We start from the raw sequence: 12,988 nt of genomic DNA, 5'->3' as shown, positions 1-12,988 counted from the left end.
ATATACATTTGGAATGAAGTGATGATATTTCACGTATCATCTCCCTTTTGCACTAGCAAACGGGGAATTAGAAACACAAAACCTCAGAACTAATTTGACACAATGCTGAGAAGTGCACAGAAAGTAACAAACTCTCAGGAATGATCAACTAGGCTCTAGCCTATACTCATTTATACCACTACAGACTTAGAATAACTTTACCAAAGGCAACTGGTTTAATATAATTGACAGAACTTTTCCAGATTTATATTGCAGGAACCAAAGATGGAACTTAGTTCTTAAGATACCAAAGGAAACAAAACAAAACAAGATATATTTGAAACCTGAAAAGTTGTATTTTCTGTATTTATTGAAAAGTTCTTTTCTTCCCCCCTCATTCTAGGGAGATTTTACCCTTACACTGTAGTGATAATCACTATAATTTCTGTCATCGTCAGGCTTCTAGAGATATTACAAACTTTACATATTAGGGAAACGCTCCCAAAACTGCCGAAATCAATATCCATGAAAAAAAAAAGAAAAAGTAAGCTATAAGAAAACAGTCTTATTTATTTGTTTTTGTTTATGATGAGAGAGATTTTAGTGCTCTAATTATCATTATCAGTGCACAAACACCTGCTGTTCCTAGACTGTGTTTCTATTAACACAGTGTGCCACTTCAATAGTTTTCTGTTGGCAATCCAAAATCAAATTACTTCTTGTCTAAAAATTGTTACTTGCTGGTGCTGTGTTTACTGTCTGTCATTTTCTAACCTTTTCTTTATGGTAAAAATAATAAAAAAAATCAATAGCCATTTTAACATTTTGTTTAATAAGTGTTTATGAAACTCTGATTACTATTGAGCTGTCTAAGTGCGCTGTTATTGCGATACGTGGGTTTATGTACCTCAGTGGCATTTGTATTTGCGGGTTCAGTGACACGAGTTTTGTCTACAGTGTTATTGGGACCTGTGTGGAGTTCACTTTTGTGTTTGCTGAGTTGGACACCTCAAACTGGGTGGTCCACACTAGAAACAGCTCCTCTCCGGCTCACACCAGCGGTGGGAAAGCTGAGCCTTGGGCTTTGCAGCTCCCCAAGGCTGCCGAGCATGTCCCGCAATGCAGCCTCCTCCAGCTCTGGCCTGCCTCCTTCCACCATCACTTCGTGCACACCCCACACCACAGCAGACCCTACCTTCTTAGACCGTACTGAATTTCAAGTGGAAGTAAGCAAGTCCACAGCTGCTGGTTGTATGGATGAAACCTATTAAATCAATTTGTTTATATCCTTTCTACTTTAGTTGATGACCCCTCCTGGTCAAGGGGCAAAACCCATACCCACTGATCAGCCTGGGGAAACAGCACAGCTGTAAATGCTTATGAAAGCTAAGGGTTGCCTCAGTCACAGAGAACTGCTAGAGAAGTAGCACAGCCTTAACATTTTTATTTTTAAAGATTTTGAGAGGCTTTTTTAAAATGCTACTCTTTTTAATATAATTACACCATGACATAGTTACTTTTACAGGGTTCCTGTCTCCTACTGCAGTCTGGGATTAGTATTTATTTAATGATGATGAAGAATTATATCTCATGTCCTGGTTCAACCTCAAAAAATTATGACAAGAATTCTGGCTTGACATTACTCTATTGGCACGTTACCTTGTTAAAGAGATGCATTTACTAAAGTGCAAATCCTAATGATAGTGATGCTGCTACTAGAGTCAACGTCTGTTTCAGCAAGTATCTGATATGAATAAAGTGAACAATATACTGCTTCTTGTGCTACTCTTTCCCCCTTTCTGTCTTACTCCTAGCTGTTCTACTGTCACTTTCACGTCTAAGCAGAAGAAGTTGTCTGTTACATTTTGGAGCCTGCTGTAATTTGATCAAATCCAAAGAAGATCATGCTGTAGAAGTGACAGCTAGTCAATGGATGGTATCATCCCTAACTTGTTATCCATCTGGGGTATGGCGTGATCAATGATTCTCTGCTGAGTTCCAAAACCTGAGAGCCAGACCAAAATGCAAAACAGCTCCTACAGGGACAACTCTTTCTCCACTTCAAGCTCATGTCAAAGCAAGTTTCATACACACTTAAGAGCTTTTTGTATGTGTTGGCTGAAATTATTGAATATATTTTAATTTATACTCTTTGGCAAAGTTTTTATCACCTGATGGGTAGAAAAGGATTCAGTTATAAAATCATGCATTAATTTATGTTGGAGAAGACATTCAAGACCATCACATCCAAGGTTATCGAAGTTCCAACCCGAATTTACTCTTCAAACCTAAAACAAAACATTTTGGGCAGGCCATTTTCCTGTAGAACACAGCTGTGATGAAAAATTCAGCAGTCTGAAAAAAAGTATTTAATTTCTGTTATATAAATATTTTGCAAATATAATTCAAACTCTCAGTATGTACAGACTGAATGTTTTTGAAAAACCTAACAGTATTTGCTCCAACTGGCAAGTGACTTTTGATACAATGTTTGCAATCTTTTTATATTCTTTCTGTGTGAAGGTTTGAGCACTTGAACTATACCATTATGACTGTTAACACCTAGATCCTAAAATACAATGTTCACATATTTGTGAAAAGGAAATTTAGAATTGCTTTGTCAATTGTGAAATTTACAATTCCCATTGCCTAATTATATGGTCACAGTCTGTTGTAGTTGCAAACAGAAAAAATACCATATGAATTCATAAATAGTTAAAGGTCTTGTCTTATAAATACTGGTATCTTCAAATTTAGTCAGACAACCTCATTCACCAAAGACAATAGACCTACTTACTCAGGCAGTAACTCCCGAGTACAAGCATTTGCAGTGACAAGACTGAGCACACAGCACAATTTGGTTTCTGAATTGATAATTGTCATTTACTTTTATTGAATTTCATATAATGCAAACAGCCCAGAAATGCATGTTTTTAGCTGTCACTACAGGAAGAAGTGCAACTTCTCAAAAAGAAATTACTGAGAATCATTTACTAAGACCCAGAAAAATTCATAGATTCAAAATATTTCTACTTTAAATGTCTAGTACCTTTCTTTCATTTCCCTTTTTCCTGGCATGACTAATGTCTTTTTCGTACTGATGGATGCATTTTGCATTCTTTATTTTTCTTCCAATAGAGTTTTGCTACTTTTAGAATTTAGATACCAAGCCCTACCTTTTCTTCAGAGAAAGGAATATTAATAGCTACATAAACAGAGAGGGAAGACCATTACGTGAGATCTTCACAGTGAATACCTGTGAAAGCTGGCAATCCTTTCCACCTCGAAGTAGATATATCAGCTAGTTTCAGGACAGAATAGGGCAATAACTTGCATACAAGAGTATACAGTGCCTTTTCCTTCTGTGCTCTTGATGCTTTCAAAGAAATATTTAAAAGGAAGTATTACAAAGTAATCTGGCTTCTGAGTTGATCTGGATAATTCAAGATACTCTTTGTCTTCTTCAGGGAAGTACCATACTTTTAAGGTACTATAGCTATTTGCCAAAAAACCTTATAAGATTTTTCCTACTTTGCTAACATAAACCTACAAAATTTTGCATAGTGGATTATCTGCAAGTTTCTTGCAGTACCTGAAACTGTTCTACATTATGACTTGTTAATTATACATGATGGCAATTCCTTCCAACTCAATTCTGAAATACAGAAAAGTCATTAAAATATTTTGGATGTTTTTGAATTTAAACTACATTGATTAAAGATATTTCACTGAATTTGAAGGGGAACAGTAACTACTATTGATCACCTCATTATATGTAGCTAGACTAGAAATCAATGAAAAGAAGATATATGATTTGCTAAGAATGTAAGTGATATAATTTCAGAGAGATCTAAATAGCAGTAGTTTGCCATCCAGAATCATCTGTTGCTTAGTTATAAATGCTTCAGGATGATCAAGTTTTCAAAATGGACCAGAAAGACCCATACACATACTGAGCACATGGAGGACTTCCTACACAGGCAGTGAGTTGCGCATTACCAACCTTTGCTCTGCAGTTCTCTGCCATTTGTGGACATGATTAAATATTGACCACAGAATCACACCAATATTTCCTTCAGCAAATAGCTGGGCCCAGTGGCCTCTCAACCAAACCTCTTGTTTGGGCATCACCATCACTCTGAGCTACAGTAAAAGAACTTGCATTTAATGGGTCTGTCCTGAGCTATTCTGTGCTCTGCATATGAGTCTTTCCATAGAACATATTCTCCTTTACAGACATAGTAGAAGGTCTGTAATATATATCAATCATATATCAATCAATGAAAATGTTCATGTTCACATTAATACCTTCCGCAAAATTTTGCCCTGCTTCTCCTTTTCAGCACGTGAACAATTTATTCATTCAGCTCTCAGAATAAACATTTCATCTAAGAAAACACTCCTACAAAAATACAAGTTGTCTCATGAAATATGGATACGTAGAATGTGCAGCCTTACCCTCATAAGCTACTGCTTTTCTCTGGTACACGTATGGAAGAAGCATGTGAGATCAAGTAGCAGAAGAAAATATCCCCAGCCACCATTACTTTGCTCTTTCTTCTGACCTTGGTAAGAGCTTGATTTTGCTGCCTCAGTCTTGAAGCTACTTGCTTTTGCTTCTAAGAGGAACGTGGGATGGTAATAGCCATCCATGAAGAGCAAGGATATCAGTTCTTGCCTGCTTCTCTCTGTCTTTTAATCAAATATTAATTGGGTGCAGCCATTTCACTACTCACAGAAAATATCTAAGAGAAATGAAAAAAGTTAATCTTCCATGCCTTTAGGAATGGCAAAATAAAGACTGATCTCCTTGTGTGAAAGCTTATAGGCAAACAGTAAAAATAATAGTCATAATTACTATTATAATTATTATTTACAGATACTAGCTAACTCAGATTTACTTGGATAAGGCTGCTTCATCATGTTAACAAATTAAAAGACTGAACTGCAGAATTCATAAAGAAAATTTTGGAGCAAAAAATCATACCTTGAAGAGTTTAGAGCTAATCCTACTCCTTACTGAAGTCCAGGACAGGAGCATATCAGTGTCAGAAACATGCATCACTGTCTGTATTCAACATTCTTATCTCTGTTCTGCACTGAAAGCCACCTTTTGGTTTGAGTAAATATAATTTTTCCTCTGTAAATCAGAAAAAGTACCTCCCAGAGTTGAGATATACCAAAGTTTTGAAACTCTCTGTAATCTTAATTTTAGAAGGTGTTTGCTTTACTATTCCCTGAGTTTGAGACTAAAATAGTTCACTTAAACATCTACCCAGAAATTCAGTATCAGAACTCTTTTTTTTTTTTTTTTTCAAGCTAAGGACACGAAAGGAAAAAAAATCCTGGCATTGTTAAATCAAACTCAAGAACCAATTTCAACTCAACCATGTTCATGACTCATACTTCACCTTCATAAACTTTAAAATAATGCACTCTCCAGTCATGAAAACTTCTGAATAGAAATTTTAAATTGAAATACTTGCTGAAACTGGATTTCTAAGGAAAGACTTAGAACTAAGACTTGAAATTCTTTTAGTTGTCAGTCATTCAGGCACAAGAAGTGATACAACTCATTTGGGAAATAAGATCATGATTTTCTCTGAATGAACTTCATGCACTGAGTGCTCTTTTTATTGGGGAATGGAACATTAGACCTTCTCATTCAGCACTCCCAACAGAGCTGTTAGGTAAATCCTAAGATTCAGATCCTAAACTGTACCCTAAACAAGATAGATTCTTGATGGAGCTTGCCAAGACCTATTTCTGTAACTTAAAAATGTTCTCTTGGCTCCCTTTAGAAATTTAAACAACACTCAGTATAATTGAATATATTTTCTTCTGCCTATTGACCTTACAATTCCCTTATCAAGATAATAGCATTTCCTTAGAAGTTGCCTTGGGCATTACTGCAAGGTCAAAAAGACCTAATGCACAGATAGGGATAAACCTAGTTTGAATTATTGCATTTGTTCGTGCTCCAGTGACTCTGCAATGCTGATGGCAACAAATCAAAATCGGTATGTTGCGAGTATAGCACTTAACTTTTTAGAAAACGCAAAAAGAGAGCATGATCAGAAAGAGACCTGAAATGTTGTTAAATCATCACCATCCTGCCTGAGCTACTACACTGCTAGCACATGCAACAAACAGGAGTCACACACCTGAGGAGGGAGCAGACAGAACCACGTTATTGCAACCAAGCATTCACATTTGCCAAGAGATGCCACACCGGTGCACAATGTTGCCTTTTTGATGAATACACTGAGAAAGAAAAAATCGATTTACTTGCCAGTAGGTTCTGGAAAACCCAAACTGGTTGTTCCTCCTGTGACTTCCTTTGTTTATGGAGGGGTTTTAGAAGCTTCAGTTAGTGCCAAATGAAGTTATGCTTGATGAGAACCCTAATTAATATTGCAGAGCTTTTGGAAAGAGGTGCTGGAAAACCATGAACAGACAAGACTGTCTTAAATAACTGCTGTCACTAAGGTGCTACTGAGAATCAGTTACAAGTCCTTTTATTTTGTTGAAATTATAGCCTTTTTCATCTTATATTAGATAAGAGGGTACATCTGCTCTGAAAGGGCAGCTGACCCCAGTGCAGATTACAGCTCAACCTTTGTCTCTGGGTAGCTGAGTTGGAAATCAGTGGTTAACGTGGTAGAGTATTGTAAAGCTGGGATACTGCTGTGAATAATGAAGCATATCAAGTGTTTTGATAAACCAAAGGAATCTAAATGGACCTCAAAAAGAAAAGAGAGAAAGCATTAGCTTGTCTTCTTTCCAAAATCTACTATTAGTACCCTCACAGAGTCCTGTTCTCTACCTTTCAGACAGCTGACTTAAAATTCCATTTTAAGAAAATAAAGAACACGATTATGCCATCTCTTCAAAGATTTGACTTCATGGTGGAAAGCTTATATTGTTGTTATTTGCCACTAAAAATTATTCTGTTGTAGTTTTCTTTTGCTAGCATTTGTGTTATTTTATTAACATCTCCATAATACCAGCTACCATTATAAAAGGAATTCCAATTTTAAACATGATTATTAGTGTTGATTTTCATCCTCAAAGCAGAGATGTTTTTGAAGGAGCCTAGGGAGGAGGAAGGAATACGACTCAGATACTGCAGTCAATTGTTACCTCTGAGCACATACACTTAGATTGCTTTTCTTTGATGCTGCTGCCAATTTTATTCACAAGCGTATAAAAAAAGGTCATGACATTTAGAATTACAGTACTCTGGAAATTAAATGTTCCTTTACATTTTTAATTTCTAAAAGTAATTTATTATGGAATAATATTTGAATATGATTGAATGAATGTGTGAAGATTAATGTGAACTGCCTTCAAATTGGAAGTTCACAAGCACATATATTTAACCTTGTTGTATAATAGGCATAAAAAAGTTTATGCAGTAGCTCTAAGAGCTGCATTTCCATTTTGCTGGAAGCATTTGCACTGTAATTCTCCTTAGTATTTTTCCACTAACACGTCTGTATGAAGCATGAGGTTTAGCTCTCTGTCATTTTCTACTTAAGATTATGCTGTATTTGAATGGATTTCACAAGCCTAGCAACTAAATAAGGAGTAGAAACAGAGTTCCAACTGTCGACATTGCTCTTTTATAGAAATTTTTATATAAGAAATCAATCTACCGGGCTTTATACTCAGTTCAGCAATATTAATGATACCGGAGTACTATACGAGGAAAAGAGAACAATGTGGTGTTGAGACTAGTGAAAACACTACGATACCAAGTGACCGAGTGCTGATCAGAAGCTCCAGACTGAGAGGTCAGGGGACACCACTCCAGTGCGTTATTTAACGTGGTAATTCGAATTCATAATTCTCCTATAAACCTGAGGAAAGTTGTCTGGCATCCAGGCTGTAAAGGGCAGATACACACGAGACAAAATCCCTCTTCAGATACTACTAAAATTGTACCTGGGTAAAAATTATACCAATATTTAGAATTAACTCATGTTTCTCACACAAACGTCTACGAGCTCTTTGTTAAAAGACTGACAAGCTCAGAAATATTCAGTTTGAGACTCCATCACACTTGGTGGGCCAACTGAAGAGAGAACGTCTGTAGAAAGGAGTTGGAGGAAATAAGTTAAAGGAAGTCTTAATTGGTGTTATTGGCATGTTCAAAGATCCAGAGGAAAATTTAAGATAAATCAAGTTAGGAAGCCCTTTTGCTATTGATTATTTGAAGCTCAAGACCAAGTCTTTTGCGGACATTTCTCTAATGAAGCCCGTGGAGGTTTGCCCCCTAGCAGTGTGGTTCACATTGACTCCCTGAATTGGTAAACATGAGGCCAGGTGCTGCTGCTGTTTCACTTACTGGATGTGTGGGGAAGATCTTTGAATTGATCGGTTGCCGGTGAGTGAAGCCACTGTCTAAAAAGAAAAGCCAAATGCTGTGACAGATCCTGCACTGCTGACAGTAAACTTGCTATGCGTTTTTGGAGCTCCTGTGAATTTATGAGAGAAGCAGCTCCTCAGCCTGTTACCCCAAATGAAACACAGTGATAAACTCTTGCAAAAACCACTGTATAAACTTCAGTGCAAATGATGTCATTATTTATGAATCCTAGGGATACTCCATCCCTATCTATCTACACCAGGAACAGAATCTTTCTGCCTCTGAGAAGCTGGATATCGCTCAGACAGAAACAGTCAAATCTGCAGCTGCCATGACTCTGTGCTCCAAAAAACAGATTATCAAGGGACAACTACCGGCAAACATGAGATTTCAGCACCTAATCCCAGAAAGGAAAAGATGGTGATAGAGCAAAAGATTATACAGCTATTATTTTTTTCACATATACACATATGCATGCACACACAGTCACTCCCTGCGCCTGTACAAGCATCTTGCTTATGACACTCTAATTGAACTCATAAGCAGCTCTTTTGCACACACATGATGCAGGAGATTACTAATGTCTTGTTTTGAATATTTCCATACACACCTGACAATGATTGCCCTCATTTCGCAGGTGACTGTGCTCCTCCAAGGGGGCAAAGCAGTCCCTTCATGCCACACTGCAGACAGCAGAACTGAAGCATGTAATAATATCCTTGTCCTCGCTGCTGTCACCAGGGCAATGGCATGAGTACTGTTAGCCCAAGTGTGGCCTCTTGAAAATGCCTTGAGGAAAGTTGCTCCACAGATCGTCCAATCCATTAAATTAATGCTTTGTTGGCTGGAGTTAAAGTTTTGAGTCAAGCAAAACAAAAGCCTGGGTTTCAGAATATGTATACCCTGTCAAATTGCATTTATCAAGATAAGGGTTATTAGAATCTTTTTTCTCTTGTGTGAATGAAATTGTAAGCTTAAAATGTCACTGAAGATTTATTAATCTGATACACTTTCTGATAAGGGCAAGAAAGAGGGCATACAGGGAGCAGCTTATGAGAAGAAAAGTATATGTTTTTGATGGACCGCAAGAAAGAGAAAATATGAATAAGGCAATTTATCAGTGGGTATTTTGTAACCAAAAGATTCAGGCCACATAAAGCAATATTACAGTTATATATTGATTTCAGAACCCTGCCATCTAAATACTTCATCTAAGTCTGATAGCTATGCAAAAAATGTCCGTGATTTGCAAACGATGGAATAAATCTGAATTTTCAAAATCTAAGCTGGAAAATTGCTGCTTGCTCTAGAAAGCAGATAAAGGCCTCATCCGAAAACCAGTGATACTGTGCTGGAGGCTCTGGAATATGGACCACCTCCATCAGGTTCATCAGCGCTTTCAGCTGATACAACAAGGCCTGAACTGATCAGAGGAAATGTTTGAACTTCTTGTTTTGTTTTTGTTTCTCTCTCTGCTAACTGTCAGAATGTGTCCATAGTGGGGAGGAGTAACAGCAAAGAGATGTTGGGTCAAACAGATCATTGTCAAAGCTTCATCTCTTTTGCGCTCCATGTGTTGTACACAAGACAAATAAACACGTTTCGTTACTTACCATGACAGAGCAAACCCTGTGCTAGTTGCTGCTGCAGCGCTGGAGCTACTGGCACAGAGAGCAGCCCCGCAGCTGTCCCTGCTCTAACCCTGTTAGCCCTTCTCCAGAGAGACATTTGACAACACTTTTCACAAGACCAGTACTCACTTTGCCACAGGTGCCCTCACCAGCACAGATGCCCTCATTTCAAGAAACCACAGCCACAGGCAACAACTTTTTCCCTTCCCCAGGGCCTTCCCCGTGACAGGGTGGCAGCTCTTAGAACCTGGCTATGGCACTTGTCCTGCTGCCGTGGGACTTGTTCTTTCCCTCAGTCTCTTTTGCAGGAACTCATTCCCTTTGGATGAGGTCACTACGAGGCAGTTTACTCCCCTGGAAAAGACCTGGGGTGTGAATTAGCTCACCAGGCTTACAGACCTAAATACGGGACGCACCAGGGAGCTGGCAGAGGAAACGGCTGTTTGTACTGAGACTCCAACCTTTGGTTTTAGGTAAAATCATTTGCAATGTGCTTGTTGTTGTTGAAATGATTTCATAACGTACACAGATCTATTTAATGCATATTTGACTTCTAATAATAACAACAAGGGTAATAATGATAGTATAGAGTCCACGTAATATATATGAGTGAACATATGCCCATGCAAACTTAAATGACTTCTTGGTTAACTCGCAGGCTACAGATAAAATTTTCTTTTGTTTTTTAATTTACATAAAAAGCGATGAACCATCACGTAGTATTTTTTCTGCCTTCTTTTATAATGATTCAACATTTTTATTCACAATATTTTCACACAAAAATGAGAATCATGAGCCAGAACTCAGTTTTTCTATGAGACTCTGTCAAGTGGGTGTTAGTTTTGCAGAAGATGTTTGAAAGCATTGCAGTGTTTGGAAAAGTGTTAGTTGTACCTTACCATCTCCTCAAAAAATGTTCCATGTAAAATCTACTAGTTAAGATTTTTTTTTTCTGAGACCGTAGCAGGAATTAGTTCATCTGCTATAACTGCATTAAGAGCTCAACTCACCAGTCTTCTCTGTCTTGTGTTTTGGGCTTTCAGGTCCTGGAAGGCAGGGGCAGGGCCCTTCACATCGAGCTGTGATGGTTTTGCCAGAAGTGCATGCATGAAACTCCAACTTGCACTGGAAATCATAAAAAAGCAAGAATATGTTTTGAATTAGGACAAGATATAAAAGCAGCAGCTGTGGATTAAATGAGAAATTGCATTTAGCAGTAATGACATTGGACAGATTGCAAAACTTCAATCTCTATTGAAAATGCCATTGTTTTTATTATCACAGTTAACAACAATAATAGCTACTTCCTATGCAGTGTTTTGCACGACATTTCTGAACGTGCATCATAAAATGTTATTATTCCCTCCTTAAATATATGGAATCTGCAGCAGAGAAACTTGAAACAACTTCTTCCAGGTCACCTGAAGGATAGATGACAAAGCTGGGAAGAAGATGCAAACCTCCAGCACCATGTGTGTTTCCTCTGCACACCATTTTTCAGGTGTGAGCTCTTTAAAGGGATTGTGCCTTTTATCACCTGCATATCAGCTAACATCACTACCAATTTTTAGTTTGGTTTTTCAAGGACCTGGGAGCTCCCATGAAAACACCCATGAAAAGATTCCAATCCTTGCAACAGGCAGGACTGAAATGAAACATCTCTTCTTCAAAGAAAATGCTCAGCTAAGAGACTCAGTCACTTGCAAATGAGACTGGTCCTTCAACACGTCTGCTTCTTCCAACAAGGATGAAATTTTAAATGACTCCAAACAATGACTATAAACTACCCTGTTAACAGCACCATCCCTAAAATTAGCTATCTGTCATGTGATCAACTCCAAAAATACAATAAAATCGTAAAATGACTGAAGACTGACTATGAGCAGTACAATTCCCTGTATCTGCATATTATTGCTGTTTCCTTTCCCTTCCCTAAAACCTTGGCAGATGGGATTTACAGCACCTCTTGACAATCACCACATTCAGGCCATTTAGGACAGCAGGACATGTGCAGTATTGGACGAATGAGATGATTCAGGAAAATTAATATTGCAAAAGTGTGCCAGTTAAAAAGCCTTGATTTATAGCATACTGGCTATTCATAGCCTTTGCTGTTTGCATTACATAAGTTTTAGTGCTGACTTTCCTCTAAGAGCTTTGTGCATGTGTAGCTGTCCTGTTTGCAGCTACTGCCTCAAGGATATTTTCCCTAGACTGTGCCCAGCAGCGTGATTGCTGGAAACTGGACTAATGTACTAATAAAATGGAGTGAAAGAGAACAGAACACAGAAGCAGGAACAAAAATGTGCAAAGCATTCTCTCTGGCTTGATACCTAATGAACTGAATTCAATCCCATTTTTTTTTTTTCTTCTTCAAGCACTGATTTTACCAGAACAGAGTCTGAGGGCTTTTAATAGATGGGGGAGTTGTGCCTGCAGCACTGAGGCTGGCACTCCTCCCTACAGAGACTGCCTCCTGCCAGGAGAAATGGGAAATGCTGGGCTGCAAAATCCCTTTGATAAATCTGAGGTTTATGGCAGATTAATTCTTTTTAATTTAAAATTAGATCAGCATGCTCACACAGTATGACAAAATGCATTTTGAAACATGCAGCTTCTTTAAAGGCCAAAGGACATACACCATAAGACCATGGTGTTACCCAGTGAAGCTGCAGTGGGCAACCAGAGCTCCTATAGCAACAGCCACCGAACAAAATCACAGCATCATCTTCTGTTATTTTGGTACAGTGGAAGCCAAGAGAAGAGAACAGGATGTTGTTACAAGATAAATGCCTCCTGCTTTGAAAATACTGCAAATGCCTTGGCTTTGCCTCTGTTTATTTTTGTTGAAAGGGCTCATCTTTGCCCAGGCTTTAATCTAGCAGCAGGAGCCCATTATCCTGTGCCTACATCCTATTCTGTTGACATTATCTCCCAGACATTTTGAACATCAATGCACTCTGGTGGTTGCATGCTCCGTGTGATGTTCTGCCCTTCCAATTTAGAA

The 12,988-nt window shown here is 38.1% G+C and overlaps 1 protein-coding gene across 2 annotated transcripts in view; it reads right to left on the bottom strand.

Moving 5' to 3' along the window:
* Positions 1-12,988, bottom strand: part of SPOCK1 (SPARC (osteonectin), cwcv and kazal like domains proteoglycan 1) — a 290,148-nt gene that overhangs the window by 52,105 nt on the left and 225,055 nt on the right. For both annotated transcript variants that reach the window (XM_083798320.1, XM_083798321.1), the window contains one exon: positions 10,992-11,106. In XM_083798320.1, the coding sequence (XP_083654446.1) occupies positions 10,992-11,106 (115 nt within the window). The remainder of the gene's footprint in view (positions 1-10,991; positions 11,107-12,988) is intronic.

This window comes from Anser anser (genome assembly GCF_964211835.1).
Source record: "Anser anser genome assembly, chromosome: 14".
Taxonomy (NCBI): domain Eukaryota; kingdom Metazoa; phylum Chordata; class Aves; order Anseriformes; family Anatidae; genus Anser; species Anser anser.
The sequence above is the reverse complement of the archived record's forward strand: the minus strand, read 5'-3'. Positions and strand labels throughout refer to the sequence as shown.